General features: G+C 39.3%; 3 protein-coding genes and 1 long non-coding RNA gene across 5 annotated transcripts in view; 3 read left to right on the forward strand and 1 right to left on the reverse strand.

Annotated features, from left to right (window-relative positions):
- Positions 1 to 3,348, forward strand: part of LOC5506148 — a 22,305-nt gene extending 18,957 nt beyond the window's left edge. Inside the window, exons 14-17 of the mRNA XM_048731564.1 lie at positions 1,003 to 1,068; positions 1,868 to 2,044; positions 2,570 to 2,844; positions 3,211 to 3,348. Of these exons, the coding sequence (XP_048587521.1) occupies positions 1,003 to 1,068; positions 1,868 to 2,044; positions 2,570 to 2,844 (518 nt within the window). The 3' untranslated portion in view covers positions 3,211 to 3,348. The remainder of the gene's footprint in view (positions 1 to 1,002; positions 1,069 to 1,867; positions 2,045 to 2,569; positions 2,845 to 3,210) is intronic.
- Positions 3,349 to 3,612: 264 nt separating this feature from the next.
- LOC125570224 lies at positions 3,613 to 4,418 on the forward strand. Its single transcript, XM_048731565.1, has 2 exons — positions 3,613 to 3,749; positions 4,013 to 4,418. Exons 1-2 carry the CDS (start codon positions 3,613 to 3,615, stop codon positions 4,416 to 4,418), a joined length of 543 nt encoding a protein of 180 aa, XP_048587522.1.
- Positions 4,419 to 6,391: 1,973 nt separating this feature from the next.
- Positions 6,392 to 19,244, reverse strand: LOC116613981. Of its 2 annotated transcripts, XM_032374515.2 has the most exons (7): positions 18,515 to 19,244; positions 15,597 to 16,733; positions 12,553 to 12,675; positions 11,105 to 11,404; positions 10,521 to 10,832; positions 8,380 to 8,670; positions 6,392 to 7,231 (listed from the first exon to the last, which is right to left on the reverse strand). In XM_032374515.2, the coding sequence occupies exons 1-7, from the start codon at positions 19,242 to 19,244 to the stop codon at positions 7,128 to 7,130; spliced, it is 2,997 nt and encodes a 998-aa protein (XP_032230406.1). In that variant the 3' UTR covers positions 6,392 to 7,127. The 2 variants fall into 2 exon arrangements, with proteins under 2 accessions (XP_032230406.1, XP_048587364.1); XM_048731407.1 differs by lacking the exon at positions 12,553 to 12,675.
- On the forward strand, positions 18,275 to 19,313 carry LOC125570175. Its single transcript, XR_007312551.1, has 2 exons — positions 18,275 to 18,550; positions 18,891 to 19,313. It is a non-coding gene; the product is annotated as an uncharacterized LOC125570175 (long non-coding RNA).
- Positions 19,314 to 19,758: the final 445 nt, after the last annotated feature.

A 19,758-nucleotide genomic window follows, 5' to 3' on the forward strand; every position in this document is an offset into this window, starting at 1 on the left:
GGAGAGAGAGAGAGAGAGAGAGAGAGAGAGAGAGAGAGAGAGGAGAGAGAGAGAGAGAGAGAGAGAGAGAGAGAGAGAGAGATCGTCTCAAATTTGAGAATGCTTATGACATCCACAAAGTTCTAGCCTTGTCGAATGACAGAATTGGAAACCCGGGATTCCGCATACATTTAAAAATAGGTGTTAGATATGTTGTCAGTGCAAATACCAATAAGCAAATTGCAGTTCTGCAATTAAAGACACCATGGGACTCGGGCACACTTTCTTTCTCGCGCCGTGCTCCCTGTGTGCCCGATCTCCGCGACACCCTGGGTCCCCGAGAATAGGGACTCGTCAAATTTCTACTGAATGTAAAAAAATGTGGATATAAGTTCTGCGATTATATTACTTATAATCTTCATTCTTACCAATAATTATACCCATAAGCAGTGATTGGTTCTTGGAGCCGCATTCGTCATTTGTCCTGACAATTACGTATATTTAAATACTGAAATAGGTGTATATTTTGTATCTGTGTATACCACGAAAAAAAATGTAGAAAACACTTAACACCCATTTCTATGAAGCCTTCCCTCTCTTCTCAAGGGAAAAAAAATTTAAATATTTTTTTGAAAATTATGGCTCTCTTCATAATCCCTCTTTTTTCCTGTTCCTAAGACAGCAAAAGTTTTACAGCAATTGAAGCACTGTAAAAATATATTTTATTTCTTTAACACTCATAAAATAGCACAAAACTTTGGCTCTCAGTAAACAATTTCTCAATCTTGATTAAGGCGTATATTGATTAATATATTGATTAATTACTCCTTTAAAATACATTACGGGTCAAAGATTTCACAGTCCAACATTCAGTCCGGTCAAGGATTTTGCCTCTACTCGAATCTCTAATTGCTTGAAAAGCACTTAAAGAAAAAGCTAAAATATGTCGTTAAAAGCGAAAACAAGGAGTAGTATAGCAAGGTGTAACAGGAATAAGTTGGTATTGTTTGAACTGACCTGAAGAAAGCAAGATGAAGGTTTTGCTCTGTATTGTTGGCCTTTGTGCCTTAGTGTCCTCGACGCTAGCAGGTATTTGTTGCATTTTTATGGGTATTTAGAACATCAAGAAAGAAGGAAAAAAAAATAATTCATGATCTCAAATTCTACTTAACTGATAAAAGGCGCTATTCTCTGATGCGAACGATGCGACCATGTTATTGGAGCAACGAGATAGTAACATACTATATTTTATTTGATTTATTTTTATTACTTGAAAAAAAAATCTCTCACAAAACAAAGTTTTTCATAGCCCACAAAACCTCAAAGGCTTTGTAATTATTGAAAGTTATAACAGAGAGAGATGAGCGTTTAAATTTTCATTCGTACCATAACCTGCTTTTTCTGGTATGTTTTTTCGCACTTGCATGTTTTTGTTCGCGCATATTTTCCATTTTTGTTGGAAACTCAGTAAAACTCTGTTTAAAAGTTAGTACAATGCGGGATATTGCGGAATGCATCTCTCACATCGAGTGGGTGGAGATAGATTTTAAACCCTGCTTTTTCGATTCGGAATGTTCGGACTGCTATCATTACATATAAAGAAATTTCTTATATAATAGCTTATGTAGACTAGCTTGTCGTCGCGCATTTTACTGATACAACCCCTCTTGTTTTCGCGGCGAACTTATCTGTACCCTCGGTACCATAGAGACTCCAGACTTCTCTCGTCCAGAGACACTCAGCCAAAATGCTGTTACGAAGCAAATTCAACACAAAATAGGCGATAAAGAAACCAACACAACAATTTCGAAATATGTTTGGTATTTCAAAATAGCCTGTAGTCAAATAGAGCTATATCATATTCAGCTGATTTCAAATTTGTTTTCAGTGAACCTGAGTACTATTTGTAAAAATAGAGCGGATGGAAATTACCCCCATCCGGACTTCTGCAAAATGTACATCGCGTGCTCTAACGGGATCGCGTACGAGATGCCATGTCCCGCGGGACTCAACTGGAACGACGAAAAGAAGTACTGCGACTGGCCATTCAATGCTCCGTGTGAAGGTTGGTATTACACTCTTTTTCACTCACATTCAGTACACCTTGTTTTTCGTTTCACGCTTCGTGTGGACGCGGATCGTTTTGAAAACGGAACAAAAAGGTTGCGGTTTCAAACGAAAACTGTTACGTGGGGTCAGGGTCTCAAAACTTGCCTTTTGGTTTACGTCATTCAAAATCCTTTAAGAGTTTTCATTGGTCAGCTAATCACACCATCTCTCCACAAGGTGCTTGACCAACCAAAAACATCTAAATGTAATTCCATTTGAATGACGGAAGCAAGAAAGCGGTTGTTTGAATTTATCGCGTTATACTGAAAATCGGAGTGATCGTTTACATATTACAAAATGTCTCTTTGTAATCTCTGTCCCACAAGAGCAGTTGGTCTTCTTCTCGTAAAACAAGGATAATGTACTTCAAACTCTGATTTTAACTCTTCTTTTAACTCTTTATAACACACACTAAAACCAAAAATACCACTAACCACGGAAACCTATAGAAGGCTGATTTTCTCCAAATTCTTCTCACCAGTCATTATCATTTGCGAGCACCAGACAGACACGGTGCAGTGCCCTGTTGGTAAGACGATTGACATCTCGTACGCAAACTACGGCCGTACATCCCCCGGTTCTGTATTTTGCCCTCATCCTTCCATAAAAACGACGAATTGCGTCTCCAGCTCTGCGGCGATCCATACCGCGTGTCAAGGGAAGACCTCGTGCACGCTTCATGCTTCGAACTCGGTGTACGGTGACCCGTGTGTCGGCACGTTCAAGTACATCCAGGTCCAATACAAGTGCATCTAGGTAGGCTCAGAACGCATTTACCATCTTTTATTATAGCCGCCCCTCTCCCCCATTCTCCCCTTCTACACGTTCCATCTATGCTCTTGACAAAAAAGGCCATTTTGGCAAGACCATATTTTTGTCATGTTGTCGCCCTATAAAATAGCAAGCATCCAATTCCAGGCTGATTTGGGAAAGCTATTGTGATATAAAAAATTAATATATAACATAAAATAATATACATGATTGATGTATAAGACTCTGTTTCCAGGTAGTTATTTTGTGTTATTATGAAATAAGTTGGGATAAGATGATAAGAATGCGAGTGGCAGCTAAGTTTTTTTTTTCTTTCTTGGTTGTTTCTGATTTTCTCTCTTCTTTCTACAGATCGCCATTCTTCGAAAATAAATAAATAGCATCCAAGTAGAGACAAGCAGATAAGATAATTTGGACCTGAATAAGATAATCTCAGGTGCTGTATTGGCGACATGTTTTAACTGAATAATAAAATGGCATTTACATAAATTATCAAAAGTTTTTTTTAACGCAGCCAAATAGATTAGTTGTTCTGTATAACGCATGCCCGAGTTGGGAAAGGTTCTCAATAGACTAAGTGTCCGACCGTTTTCAATTTATTCAAATAACCCAGTAAATTGTCAACCTAGTCCTAGTGAGTTCAAAGTATTCTATATTTGCTGAAAAGGGCAAGCGTTTCTGGGTTGAATTTTGTGTTCGAAAATGTTATGTATTCCGTTGCACATAATACACTATAATATCGTGACGCTTAGGATGAGGAAAGAAGTGGAAATTTGTAAAGTGACAAGCTCATGGATGAGGAAGGAGGAATATTGTAAAGTGACAAGCTCATGGATGAGGAAGGAGGAATATTGTAAAGTGACAAGCTCATGGATGAGGAAATTTGTAAAGTGACAAGCTCATGGATGAGGAAATTTGTAAAGTGACAAGCTTATGGATGAGGAAATTTGTAAAGTGACAAGCTCATGGATGCGGAAGGAGGAAATTTGTAAAGCTCGTGAATGAGAAAGAGTGGAAATGTGACTAGAGTGATAAGCTGGTGGATGTGGATGGAAGTGCAAATGTTTAAAGTGATAAGCTCGTGGATGTGGAAGGAAGTGAAAAATCTGTTAAGTGATAAGCTCGTGGACGAGGAAGTGGAAAATCTGTAAAGTGATAAGCTCGTGGACGAGAAAGTGGAAAATGTGTCAAGTGATAAGCTCGTGGACGAGAAAGTGGAAAATGTGTCAAGTGATAAGCTCGTGGATGGGGAAGTGGAAAATGTGTCAAGTGATAAGCTCGTGGACGAGAAAGTGGAAAATGTGTCAAGTGATAAGCTCGTGGATGGGGAAGTGGAAAATTTGTTAAGTGATAAGCTCGTGAATGAGGAAGTGGAAAATGTGTCAAGTGATAAGCTCGTGAATGAGGAAGTGGAAAATGTGTCAAGTGATAAGCTCGTGGATGAGAAAGAAGGTGGAAATGTGTCAATAGATAAGCTCGTGGACGAGGAAGTGGAAAATGTGTCAAGTGATAAGCTCTCAAATAATGGAGAAAATGAAAGGAACCGGTATGAGTTTTAACGATAAAGAACACATCAATAAGGGTGTTTATAGCAGAGCCCCTTGCCTAAGAAACGGTGGTATATAGAAAATATGGTAACAAATATTGGTAACCCATCGACTCGAGTTTTGTTGACGCGGTGTCCGTCTCCAAAAAGCATCGTATGACAACCAGATTTGGCAGGTGTCATGTATTGTCAAGGGAGGTGTAGAACTGTGGTCACGTGGATTGTAACGTCATCGATGACGCCACTAAACCCCTGCTTCGGCGCTTGTTTATTTAGGTGCAAAATGCATTGCGAAATAAAACCTAAAAGCAAAACACAACAAACACAATATTGTGTTTAGTGGGTACAGAAAAGAAAACAAAAAGTGACACAGTCATTGAATATTCCCAATTTTATTAACTTTTATATTTATCTTACAAAAATTTAAACAAGAAGCTGGAGAGTGAGAGTGCACCCGTCGTTGTTCAGCAACTTAGCCATCATGACTATTACCCAGCAACAAACACAAGACTAAAAGGGCGTGTCTCAATCCACCTAAACATAAGCTGTGCACTTTTGTTCTTCTTGAACCCCGTATTACTACCTATAAAACACAACTTTTTCAAGCCACGTACCCAGGGTACCAGAGACTCAAAGCTTTACTACCAAATGGACGCGAACAGACCCAGGGTAAAAGCGCTTGGAGCCTTTGAGGGTAAAAGCGCATGGAGCCTCTGAGGGTAAAAGCGCTTGGAGCCTCTGAGGGTAAAAGCGCTTGGAGCCTCTGACGGTAAAAGCGCTTGTGGAGCCTCTGAGGGTAAAAGCGATTGGAGCCTCTAAGGGTAAAAGCGCTTGGAGTCTCTGAGGGTAAAAGCGCTTTGAGCCTCTGAGGGTAAAAGCGATTGGAGCCTCTAAGGGTAAAAGCGCTTGGAGTCTCTGAGGGTAAAAGCGCTTTGAGCCTCTGAGGGTAAAAGCGCTTTGAGCCTCTGAGGGTAAAAGCGATTGGAGTCTCTGAGGGTAAAAGCGCTTGGAGCCTCTGAGGGTAAAAGCGCATGAAGCCTCTAAGGGTAAAAGCGCTTGGAGCCTCTGAGGGTAAAAGCGCATGAAGCCTCTGGCACCCAGGGTAAAAGCCAATGGAAGCAGCGCCAAAATAACCCGCAATGCTTCGCATGTTTAAAGAAATAACGGTGTTAAAACAGAGCTGGCTCCAGCAATACTGAATACATTGGCTATTGATGCTAGCGCTGTTTTCACAATGCTTTACAATTTTTCTTTGATATCCTTGATGGAGAAACTGATTCACTTACAAATGGTATTGTTATCAGTGGCACAGTCCCTTCAGGATTTTAACGGCATAACTTAAAATATTTTAGTGTTTTTAGCGCTTCACAAAATCATGTGATATATATAGGTTTGGCAGCGAAATACTTTTTCTCTATGACACATCTATTTTACAGTTTGATTTTGGATTTACCATGTTTAACTCCCAATATGTTCATGAAATTCAGCACATGTTGTCTAAAAAGGAGGGGCAAGTCCAATACTAACGCCCCTCAGAGATCAATGTTATTTCGTATTGAATTGATCCTTTTAGCATGTTACTTATGTCATTAATGTATTATTACCAGTAAATGCATTAGATGCTTTTGATAAATGTTGTCTTCAGCCCGTTGGCGAATCTCTCCGCTGAATAGTCAACCATCTACACTCCTTCGTTGTGTGACTGACATATAAAAAAATGGCAATTTCTTCCAAAATAAAGTCTTGTTAACTTCGGTAAGCTTGAATTTTTGGATAGAGATTCCTTATGCTATGTAAACCAACATATCAAAAAGTGTTTTTTTTTCTAATGGATTCTTCTTCGAGATATGAGGCTTGAAGTGCAATTTTCAAATGTTCAAAGTATGAATTATCCTCGTTTTTAGGGAGAAGTCGGGCTCTGGTCAGAAATCAAGCCAACTTTGCTCGCAAATATCTAAATTTCATATCTTCTAAATTTCTTTAAAATTTGGAATTAAGCTTTTTGTCAGGGGAACTCCTTGTATGCGGAATCTTGACCTTATATATCTTGGAATTGAAGAATTGGAGAATTTCATGCCATTTTTTTGTTCTGTCTGTGTGACTTTGAAGGCTCTGGGCTGCTCTACCATGGAAGCCTTCTTCTTTTAAATAAAAAATCTCGTTCAATTCTTATAAGAATTTACCTTCAAATCTAATTACGAAATCAGGGACAAAAACCTCTTCAAAACCTTTAGTTGCATAACAATTACAAAACCTTGAGTCCCTTATCTGGATACAAAACCACTAAAGAAGGCAAATCACCTCTATCAAAACAATTCAAAACGAAAGCATTCCCTTTATAAAATTATGCTAAGAGCTTCAAGTGAAAATCTTCAAAAAATTCTCTGACCATTAATTTCTACTTGAAAGGTGACGAGGTACACATGCCCTCTCACGGTATGGTAGCACAAACTCTAGAAATGGTTAGGGCGTGACGCGCTTACAGGACGGTCACGCCATGGTCACGACATACCCGTGGACACAGACACGGTAGATTCACACAAGCACTAGATATGGCGTGGTCGTTCACGCCATGGTCATGAAATTCCCGTGACATCCACGGAACAATTACAAGAAGGTCACGACATGGTCATGCCATGCCCGTGACACCCTCACAATGTTGTCACAGGATAGTCACGCCACAGCAACAAACTCGGGTGAAGTTACTCAACTATTGCAATGTCTACTTGTCCTCCTCCGATACTAGTTCCTCTTCTTCCCCCTCCTCCTTGACCGGCTCCGGTGGCAGGCAGTTGTTGTCCTCGAGAATGGATCTGATGTCGTCCCCTAAAGACATACACCCGAGTTGAAAGCCATACCCACGGAATTAATGCACATTACATCCATAATAAGTGATAGATATTAACAAGAAAACCCATGGAAGGCATCGAGGACGCTGACCCAAAATCCCCAAAGCACCACACGATAAATACCCGAGCACCACATGAAAAATACCCGAGCACCACATGAAAAATACCCGAGCACCACACGATAAATACTCGAGCACCACATGAAAAATACCCCGAGCACCACGCGATAAATACCCGAGCACCACATGAAAAATACCCGAGCACCACACGATAAATACCCGAGCACCACATGAAAAATACCCCGAGCATCACGCGATAAATACCCGAGCACCACATGAAAAATACCCGAGCACCACACGATAAATACCCGAGCACCACATGAAAAATACCCGAGCACCACACGATAAATACCCGAGCACCATATGAAAAATACCCGAGCACCACACGATAAATACCCGAGCACCACATGAAAAATACCCGAGCACCACACGAAAAATACCCGATCACCACACGAAAATACCCGAGCACCACATGAAAATACCCGAGCACCACACGATTAATACCCGAGCACCACATGAAAATACCCGAGCACCACATGAAAAATACCCGAGCACCACACGAAAAATACCTGAGCACCACACGAAAAATGCCCGAGCGGCACACGAAAATTACCCGAGCACCACACGATGAATACCCGAGAACCACACGAAAATTACCCAAGTTCACACAAGCGATTTTCAGAACATTTTCTCGAGCACCACATAAACATCAAACGAGTATCAAACGATCGACCTACGATTAAAAAGTTTCTGATCATTTTCCCCCGAACACCACCTGAACATTGTACGACTACCACATAAGCGACTCGATATTTAAGTGTCTACACTATTTTCCCCGAGCACTAACTAAACATTATACGAGTACAAAATAAGTGACTCGAGATTTAAGTCAAAAAGCGATCACCTTATGAGCAACTTTAAAACGAAGTGAGACTACAATATTTTCCCCGAGTTCCACACGAATATTGCACAAGTACAACATCAACAAGTCAAGATTGAAAGTGATTCTACAATATTTTTTCGGGCACCACCCGAAATTTGCTCGATAGCCACACGAGAGACTTACGATTAAAGTGCTTCTCGAGAATCTGTATAACATCCTGCCTCTTCATGGCGACGAGGGCAAGTATGAGCTCCTCCACGGTCACGTCCGGCTCACACTCCTCCATACTCCGCAGCAACAAGGCAGTGGGACTCTTGCTACCAGCTGATTGGAAGATAGAGCACTTGGACACAGGAACCCCGAGCTGGACGGCTAACTCGCGCCAGCCCCCCGCGGTACTATCGTCATTAAGGTAGTCCGTGAGCTCGTCCATGAAGTCTGCATCATCTAAGATTGCTTTGACGGGATCGTCGCCTGGAAACAGAGAACAGTTCAAATAAACTTTATCGTTATAGTAAAGTAGGGAAACGTTTAAGCGATACAAGATAGTAAAGGTCAAATATTTGCGACTCGCGAGAACCTTTCCTCGTAGCTTACCGTAGATAGTGCTTCAAACAAATTATTATTAATAATAAAAAAAACATTTCAGCCGCAATAGGGAACTTGCGCTAAGAGATCACGTGACTGTTTGGGTGGCAAACTAGCGCGCGCTCAGTCTTTTAGCGGCAAAATAACAGCAACAAAAACAACTTATTCAGCGCTTTTTTTCAGAAAGGGTTTAGTTTCATTTGAAAATGTAATTTCTTCGTCAATCTCTGGTGTGACGGGCGCAGTCATTTCTGATTTTTTTGTTTGTTGGATCATTGTTTTGAATTTGCAACCCAAAAAGATCACGTGACCTCTTAGCGCAAGTCCCCTATGACAGTGCTGAATAACGTATGCGCATGCGCGTGTTCTGGCGAAAACAAACACAATCGTAGTGTTGACTCGTTCGAGTAAAGGTACGAAAGGCTGACTTCAGTCGCTGTTTCATATCAATATTTGGGTGACCTTAAAACCCGATCGGTCAATCTCTTGGAGGCCTGGGTCTAAGGACTTTATAGGATTAGTAAGAAAAATATTTGACCAAGCGAGCAAGTTTTGCTTAATAATTTTTGCCGGGAGTCTCAAATTGACAGGAATCAGTATTTTTCACCATGTTTTCTGGAGATCGGGGATCGGGAAAACTTTAGCTCTTCTAAATATGGGCATCTATGCCCATATAAGGTAATACCTACGAAGGACACTATCCGTGGGGAATATGTTTGATATGGACTTCCTGTACAACATTAGAACCATACTGTACAAAAGATGACAGATTTGTTTGATAATAAGGGAGTCATAAAGAAAATTATAGCCTTAGGTTTGGTCTAGTTTTCTTAGCATTTGCCAAAATGTGACGGTTCGCCGGTAAAACGCTACCATTTTTAAACAAAAAGACTGCTTTAACCGCGCGGTACTGGAACTAGTCTTGCGTTTTTCAGCACTGTCGTCCCCTATTAGCTTCGAGGGTTCGGCGACTTACAATTTGTATATATATTTTTTCCTGGATATTTTTGTTCTGGGTATTTTTTCTCTTATTTTGTTGTTGTTGTCGATCCATTGGGGTCCTGCAGATGAGAGGGATAGGAGAAGACCCCCCTTGCCAGCTCCATCTACTTTTAGCTAACCTGCCTGCTCACAGGCCGGACAGCGCGTAACCATACTTACAATAAATCAGGACTTTTTTTACAACACTTCCTCAGCCAAACATTATGGCCACTTCCATAAATAACACTAGAGGAATAACAAAGGCACCATCTGGTCCATATTAGGGTCCTTAAGCAAGGACGGCGACGACGGCTAGGACAACGCGATCGAAAAAGATGTTTTCGCGCGTGGCGATAAATAACAATTTAATTGCAATGGAATAAGAAAAACTTATTTTAGTCAGAGACAGATAAAAATAAACTAAGGATATTATTTTTACAGTAGCGAACGTAATAAGTGGAGTTAACAGTGCAAACGTCCGCGTCCTTAATTGACCGTGAAACTTAACAGTTTTCACGGCATGGTTTTATGGAAAACGGCTGAAATGTATCAGACAGAACGCATTTCCACGTGATGCTATTGAATTCCGAATCAAATTCCATTGTTTTTTGCTATCGTCGTCCTCGTTGCAGTCGTCGTTGCTTAAGGCTCCTATTATTTGAGCAGAATCTATGCTTCTTCTTATGTACAGTATTTATAGTCCAAAGACCAAAAAAACGTTCCAAGTTTCAGCTTAAAGACCAAGTACCATTTACCTGGAATTCCAGACGAATCCAGCACCTTGACCACGTCGTGTCTGTCCATTTCCTCGCACGCATCCCGGATCTCCTTGATCGTCAGGTCAGGGTCGTGAATTGGCAAGTACTTGAACAGTAACAGGGCGGAGTTGTGTCGCTGCTGGGTTCCAAAGTTACGGAACACTCGTCTAGGGATCTCCATCTGAATGGCGAGGGATTTCCAGTTGCGCGTGTAACCTGGGTCGAGCTTCATGGCAATCCGGCCAAGGAGGTCTGTGTCGTCACGTTCTACAAGACTGCCAATCACACTCTCGTTGCTTGTGATGCCCCCTGGGATTGGAAAAAGAGCAGTTAATAAACATGTCCATGATCAGCCTTTCTCAATTCGTCACCTTAACTGCATATGTCTCACTACAAGAAACAAAACCAACTGGGAAGGTAACTCCCCTTCATTTAGGATTTTAAGGCACATTTTAGTTGAAGCCAATGCTGCTCTCGCTCGGCTCAGGAAAATGAACTCAGAGCCCTGTAAAGTGAAAGACAGCAAACAAAGACCTCTTGCTATTGAGCAAGATGACTCACGAGTCATTACAAGTGCTTACTTGTCACACATCGTTCCAATATCTGTAGCACGTCCTGTCGTCCGATGGCTCTCAATCCATCCTTCATATCGCTTATCGTCAGCTGTGGCTTGGTAGCGGACAGAAACATCATCATGTCCTCTGTTGGACTAGTCTCTGAGAACGAACTGCAGTGCTCATAGGCTTCAGGAGGTATGGCCAGGACCTCGGCCAGGTCGCGCCAGCACGGCACACCTCCATGCTGGTACTCCGTGTCAAGGCATTTGGCCAGATCTTCCAAGACTTTGGGATTGTTGGTAACAGCTTCTGACAACAGGTCATCTGAAAAAAAAAAGGTTGTCGTCAATTGAAGCCGCTTTGTCACCAGTTTGCTTCCGGAGAGACAACGGAAACCTCAACCGTTAAGAGACAAAATAATCTATTAGATTCCGCGCTATTTAACAGGCCATCCGCTGTAAATTATGAATCACATTCTTAAAGAAACCTCTAATAGACACACGTTATCGATTTTATCGATTTTACTGTTACCGATTTTATAGAATTTTTGCAGAGTTGAATTTCAGTTCGAAAAATTGGTCACAAAAACAACTTTGAGACATTTTGTAAGGAGGCTTTCAGCGTTAGGTTTTGCGCTAGTGTAACCAGAAATAACACATCACAGAATTGGAAGAATTTAGAAACTTTTGTTTTTGCTTGAAGCATTATAGCGTATTCATAATAGAAGCCAGTTTCTTCAGTGCTAATACCACAACAGTTACAGCCAAATTCGTTGTTGCGCGCCACCGTTTTCAAAACTCTCAAACATTGCTGCGCTTTTGGAACTGTCAATGATCACATCTCAGCACACAAAAAAAACAAAAAAAACACTCGCCATGTTAGCTTGCAACGCAGGCGTTTATCCTGTGTTACGAATCGCTCGAGGTTTTTTTCCCCCTATAAAACACCAGATAACTGAACTAGAAAACGGCTCAAGCTCGGAGCACCGAGTTTTCACCCCCCTCCAATGATTGAATATGTAATCACGGGTGGCCCAGTGTGTTAGCGCGTCAGCGTATGGGGCCTCTCACCTCTGCTGAAACGGGTTCGATTCCCGGTCGAGAAATGATTAGTATCTTTCTGTTTCTCGGCCCTGAATTTGACTTGTTGGACGTATGTGAGCTTACTAGAAGCTTTAGCCTGCATAGCGGCTCCTCCCCTTCCCTTGAGCCGCTACACAGGCTAAGAAGCTTGCGTTCCTCAGTTCCACGATGGGTCAATCTTAATACAATTTGATTTTAAATGTAAACCGCTTCAAACATGGTTTGTATAAGCGCTATATTTATCATCATCATCATCATCATCGTCATCGTCATCATTATCATTATCATTATTAATCGACAAATCAGAAAACTGTTTGTGTTTGGGACAACAACGAATTTGGCCATCATTAGATCCAGTGACAATAAAAAAGATGTTTTATGTTGTTTCACCTGGTAATAAGGGCAGCCTCAAGTTACTAAGAGGTGACTTGCTCGCTGGTAAGCCCTCCATACTCTTCTCAGGGCCACCCTTCACCTCCAAGTCTGATAGTCCACTATCAGAAGATGATATCTCTGTAATGAATAATCAACGTGCTGGTTTGTATCTTTAGGATTTAAACTTAAACTTAATCAGCCACCATTTTGTCATCCTAGCAAGTGTGAAAAAGCGTCTGTTTCAGTCGGCTGATTTGTGGAATCCAATGCTTTATTTTTTATTGCATTTGATAAATAAAGTATTAGACTTATAATACATATTTATACGTATGTTTTCATATAAATAATTTAAGATTTTAACATATTATGTGGCTTCCAATATTTAATGAAAACAATAACAAATAATAATATGTATACACGTGTTTTCATATAGATAATTCAAGATTTTAACACACTATGTGCATTCCAATATTTAATTAAAACAAAAACAAAGGTGTGGTTGACAAGGGAAATTTTAAGATACAAAAATGGATCTTTCATACAAAGGGTTTTTCTATGAGAACCAAGAGAGACATCAACAAATAAGCTGCACATAATTCTTACATGACTTAAAAGAAATTGAAAATATGTTTGGTAATATTTATCCTGAAAAAGAGATGCCTACTTATAAAAACAGATACACAAACATTGCGTCTAGTGAGAATGCTAAATATTCATAAAAATGCTTTTTCTGCAAATCATATTTACATAAATTAAAGCAATAACCAAAAGGAATCTAACTAATTAATATTTTATGTCAAGAGAAAAATAAATCCATATTTTATGTTTTGAATACTTTTCCCCTTCATTTTAGTTTTCCTGGAACTATCTGATATAAGAAACGAGTTCAAATCTAAAAGTCTTTATACTGACTGCACTGTACAGCATGCAGAGAAAATAATTTACTCTAAAATTACAGTATTTTTCTATTGCACTTCTGATTGATTATATGCCTTAATACATTTGTGAGTAAATTGACATATTTCATTAGCAGGAATATTCATAAACAGAACAAAAGTAACCAGGAGGAATGTTGAATTTTTTCCTAGATCAGAATTTGAGCCAAACAAAATCTGCATTAAACAGTTTGCCCTGACTGTCTAGAGAATAAATAAAATTCAAATATTATACTATAAGATTGGCATTCATAAGAATAACTGATATTTTCCTACACACTGTTTAAAAATACTAAAATAAATACATAAGGAAAATAAACAAGCGATTTTTACCACATGAGATCAACACTTACTTTATGATTTCAGCCTTGGTGAGAAAAGATTGCAAAATTATCATACTGAGATCACCAATGGCATATCTTTCTCCTTGTTTCAAGAAGGTAATCTTGTAACCATAGAACCATTCGGTTATACAAAAACTGACCCCAATGTCACACAATGCACTACGTTTATCATAAAACACAGCATCACTATACATCTCTGCTATGTAAATTGCATTCTTAAGAGATTTTGATGTACATTATTATTGACATTTTTAAGCCAGACCTTTTGGTTATTTGCGCAACATTGGAATACCACTCTCAAAATAGTTATCATGTCATATATTGTACTCTCTATATTTGTACTATATTACTGCACCCTAACAATATTTTGTACATTTGTATACAAACTGTGTGAAACAATTTATTAGGCTACATTAAAAAAAAAAAAAAAAACAATCCAAAATATTCAACAAAGTTTCAAATCAATTTTCTTTTTTTCTACAAGCCTTAAAGAATTCCTATTGTTTCACAAGGTCAGGCTGTCTTTTTAAATAGCTATTTTAGGATTAGGTGAAAGAAGAGTTAGCAATCATAATCTAAGAAAGACAAGGTAAGCTGTTAATAATAAAAAACTTGTAAGAAATAAAGTGTGAGCAGGGGGCCATGAAGTTTAAAACATTGTAAGGCATTTTCTTTATCCAGGGCTTCTGGAATTACGCAGAAATAAACTCAATATTGCGCAGGATTCTTTGCTAAATTACGCGCTAAATTACGTGGAAAATCAAACAATATGCGCTAAATTACGCGGGATTTTGCAATACATTTTTCTTTAAGTATCAAAATTTTGCTGGATTCTTTACTGAATCACTCGCTAATATACACGGAAAATCAACTGTTACACCCAAACTACATTTTCAGGGCTTCTGGAATTACGCGGAAAAAAAAATCTAAATTAAGCGGGATTCTTTGCTAAATTACGCGGAAAATCAATCATTACGCGCTAAATTACGAGGGATTTTGCAATACATTCTTCTTTAAAAATCAAAATTTTGCGGGATTCTTGACTGAATTACGTGCTAAATCAACTGTTACGCCCAAACTACATTTTGTACCGAAAGCACGAAATAACTTGAAAGGTTTATTTTTTGCGTGAAAATATCTTAGGCGAGTTTTCTTTGGTTCCTAGCCATCAGCCAATTAAAAATGGTATTTTATTATTAGTCCTAGGCCTCCGCGGTTTAGCAAAGAACGCCTAGTCATTTTATTTGTTTTCAAAATTCAGTTCAAAATATCGCACTCTTACAAAGTAAATCTCTCTTTTTTTACGAGAAATAGAGGTAAGAACCCCAAAGAACACATCAGCTGTGCACTTAAATGTTTTGTCTTTCAAAATTTAGCCAAATTATGCGGGATTACGTGCTAATTTGTTCTGTCAATATCATTTGGTATATACTTATTATCATAAAGGACAAGATAATGTTTAAACTAGTAGGTGAGTTTGAAAAGCAAAACTTTAATTTGAGAGAACTACATTTTAGGCTAGGTGGCCTAACCTGAAAGAAAAATTAAATTCCTGCATAAAAAAAGGTTTGCTGACCTGTCCCTTATTAGATCTCAATGTCATAACTGCATTAACCATTTATAAGAAAATGATAAGGCAGGGAAGGGGAAAAGCTTAAACATGAAAAATATTAACTGCTTAAATAAGCTACCCTTCCCATTGTCTAAAATAGTCTGACCCAATGTTACATACTGTTTATGGAAAAATAAAGATGGTAGTACCATTATAAGTACATTTTACCTTTGAGGTTTGGTAATGGCTGTTCTTGATCTTGTGTGAGTCCATCAACTTGTTCTTCTTCACCATTAATCTTCTCCGTAGCAATGAGAGTACCAGATGACTTTTTGTCACTCACTCCAGCTTCCACTTCGCCCAAATTCAAGTCCTCTCCCACACCCTTATCACCATCGTGCACACCTTTTTCTTCTCCCTGGAGCAAAGCGCTCCTTTCATCTTGGTCATCAATTGATGCATCAACAGTTTTTACTTTATCAACGGCATCATCTCCACTAGTCAACAGTTCATCACCAGTATCATTAACATCCTCAGAGACATCTGGTTGGCTTTCACTCATATCTTCCTGTTTGTCATCATTTTGTTGCTCCACTGCTGTGTCATCAGGGAAGGTTTTAGCCTCCTCATCAATTTGCATTTGTGTTTTATTTGCTGATGCCTCATCCCTACAATCAAAGAACTCATTATCCTCACTTCCTGCATCAACCTCAGTACTCTCTTTTCCAGAATCTGGTTTGACTGCCTTGCCCTCTTCACCAGTTTCTCTATCATCACTGTCTTCTTCCTTAGCATTTTCCTGGTTTACAACATTAGTTACATCAATATCAATATTTTCAGAAAACTCTTCTTGCTCAAGACTAGTTTCATTTTCATTCTTAGTTATGGCTTCAGATTTTTCCTCCTCAACTGCTTCAATTGACACATCCCCTGATACTTGTTCTTTTTGTGGCTGGTCATCCATTTGATCCCCATTGACTGGCTTTTCACCATCTCCAGGTGATTCATCAACACTTGTTGTCTCCTTTTTCTCGCAAACTTCATTAACATACCCCTGATCAGTTAACTGTTCATCAGGTTGACAAATCTCTTCACCCTCTCTCTCCTCAGCAGCAGTCGCCATGGCAACACTTTCCTGAGAGGGGGTCTCAGGGGACTCTGGGGCATCCACAGGTATCCTGACTGTCAGGTCCTCCCTTGACTGGTCTAAGGATTCTCTGGTTTCAGACAAAAGTTCTGATGTTTCCTGCTCTACCTCCCCCTCTTCCTTCTCGTCATATGATGCACCTTTTTTAGCCTCCTCACCCTCACTTGCTGGTCTTTGTAGCTCATCTGCTAGATTGTTATTTTCTTGCTGATCTGAAGCTTAAAAAGCAAACTGTTTAGTCAAACAATCATACACACTGCTATTCAGATGATAGCATAGGGATAGCTTATCAATACAATGGCATTTATTAGGATGGTTTAATTATCTAACCTGCGTTTCTGACAAATGACCCTCAGTTCTGAGACTGAAATTTTACTGCACTTTTTGAAAAACAATATTGTTTGAAATAATTTCTGATCTATTACAGGAGGGTACAATTAAATTTGTAAATTTAGGGAAAGTTTATTTATTATCCGGAGGGGGGGGGGTGGGGGGGGTATGAGGGTTTTGATAAAAGTAAGGGATAAAATTAGTTGACCCCCTACAGGAGGGACAAAATTTTCCATGCCCACCCCCCCCCCCCCCCACCCGAAAACCGAAGAAACAAGAAACAAAGGAAGGAACGGCAATGACAATGTCAAAAACGTGAGCAAGAGATTAGCTGTGAGCTGGACAGAAAGTGGAGGGGAAGGGATTGGCTGAAAACATCAATTTAGAAAAAGTAGCTAATAAGATGCGACTAACTCCACCTGATAATGGTTGATGCTATAAATGATGTAAAAGAAGCAAAAAAGCTTTTCTATCTTCTTGCAAGAAAAGCGCAGCATGAGAAAAGAGAAAAGAAAGAGTGCGAGGAAGACAGGGAATCAGATATAAGGGAGGATTTTGATGATGCAGAATGAGCGCTTATAGCATTAAAACGTTTTGTTTATATTTTAGAACATAAGCATTTTATAATATAATATAGCAGAAACCATAAAAAGATGTATTTAAGGTTTATCCAGTTTTGCATTGCATAGATAAAACATGGCTTAATACGTATCCTGGACTCCTGGATTGTGCATGCCAAAAAACTGCCCCCAAACCGAGACAAGTTTTAACTTTAAAATCCAAGAAGTATGATTTAACACTTCGTCAAATTATATAGTAGAGACAACACCCAAAGAAATCAGTGACCCCCCCTTTTAAAATCAAAACAATTTCCTTTATTCATTTATGTTCAATAACCCTCACTTAAACCCTATAACATCTTGCAGCGCAATTGCTCACAAAGGAAAAGCTTTGTCATATACTAAGAGTAAATGAGGATATCAAAACAAGAGAGACTACTAGCTTTCACAGAGCTTATAAGAATTGGCAAAGTCTTACCGCAAATTCTAATTTGTAACAAAGAAAATTCTGCTTTTGCAGAGTTTTCTAGTGGTATGAAGAACTGAGTATGTTTCTCAAATAGAATAAAATTACTTAATAAAACACAATATTTTTTTCATAAAACTACATATATCATTTTTCAAACTATTAAAACATAGTTCTATGGTCTCTGAGCAAAATTATGAAAAATTTTTTTTGAATGACATACGTAACCGTGTTACCATGCCAACGGTGCCCAATTTAGAAATAAAAGCACATGGGTAATTAGTTAAGGCACAGCTCTCTAGGTTTTCCAAACTTAAATTAGATGTCACGTAGTGAATACGAATTAATTAATTCTTTTAACAATTGATTAATCACGTCATATCTCATAGAAATAGTTATAATTGCATTTGTTTAACGTGTGATTTAGAAACAATTAAGGAGGACATTTAATCCCACGAGAATAATCCAAGACACGCAACTGACAAGATATAGGACAGCAAAGTTGATTAACAACAAATAAACAACCACACAGTGCGTTAATGCATATATGATAACGACAAGTCGGAAACTGATATCTTTATGACCGGGATGTGCCAAGGGTAATATTGGCATATTGCAAAGTTTGATGATAAGGTGCATTTACCTTCATCGCGGATAACTGCATCGGGGATAAACAAAGGTACGAGTTCTTCGTCGCAAGCGCCAAAAGCTCCAACGAAATCCCCGTGTTTACTGAATATTATGGCTCCGATAGGTTGTTGATCGACTGGGAAATTTCTTGTGTCTAGTGTAATGTTTGGTCCGACGAAGTCTTTCAAGATAAATTCCCTCGTTTCTGATGAGTTTAGAGCGAATTGGTAGGTGCGAGTTTCAAAGTCTTGTTCACCGTTTCCAGTGTCTCGAATAACATTACAGAAAAAACCATCAGTAAATTCACTGATAAAATCCGTTTGCGCGAATTTATGGCAATTAATAGGTCTGGTAGTTTGTAAGCTGCTCTTTTTCACTATTCGTTTCAGGAATCCACGTTTGTCAAGAGGTTCAACAGAGATTAAACTCAGTCCGTACGAAGCCTCCTTTCCAACTTCTCGACTCGCGAGAACACGACAACATTCTGCCGCCGACTTCAAATCGAACACTTCTAAGCCCTTCTTCTCCCGTGATAAGAACTCCGCTACATAGTTCCCCTCTGAACCTAGAAGCTCAGGGCTTATAACGTCCGTCGTCGTTACCAAAATAATCGGACATTTCCAGCCTAGTGATTCTGCTAGAATATCAGACTTCACAACACATCCAGATCCAAGAGTAAGAAAACCCCGACCATTTGGAAGCTTCTCACGAATTCTGCAGACGGCCTGTTCGACTCTGTTCATTGTAGATGACGGATAATAGGCTAGAAATCCATGTATAAAAGTATTAGATCACTGTGCAGGTTTTTGCGAGTGTTGTTCTGTTCTGTGGTTTTTGCTCGTCAGGTCTCAAGCAGCCATCTATCATTGCGTGACATATAACCCCGCCTAGCTAGGCCCGGGCTTGCGCGGCCACACGCACGCTATAGCCCATCCATCCACAATCACGCACGCAATATTTCCACAGGACGTTTTATCGTATTTGGCTACAAAAAGTTTTGACTTTTAGGTTTATGACATACCAGAGTGATATAGAATGTCCTTTTTTAATCTAATTATTCTACAGATAATAGCACGTCTATTGCGAACCGGAAGTGGTCCCAGGGTACCAGCCTTGAGAACAAAATGTTTATTATTTTCCTTTCTGTGCATTTCTCTCTTTTTTCCCCTCCCAATAAAACCATATACTTAAGTTAGCTAGCTTTACTCGAGTTAAATGGCGTTTATTATTAACTATAACAATAATACAACAAACCCA

The sequence above is a fragment of the Nematostella vectensis genome, chromosome 8 (genome assembly GCF_932526225.1).
Source record: "Nematostella vectensis chromosome 8, jaNemVect1.1, whole genome shotgun sequence".
Taxonomy (NCBI): domain Eukaryota; kingdom Metazoa; phylum Cnidaria; class Anthozoa; order Actiniaria; family Edwardsiidae; genus Nematostella; species Nematostella vectensis.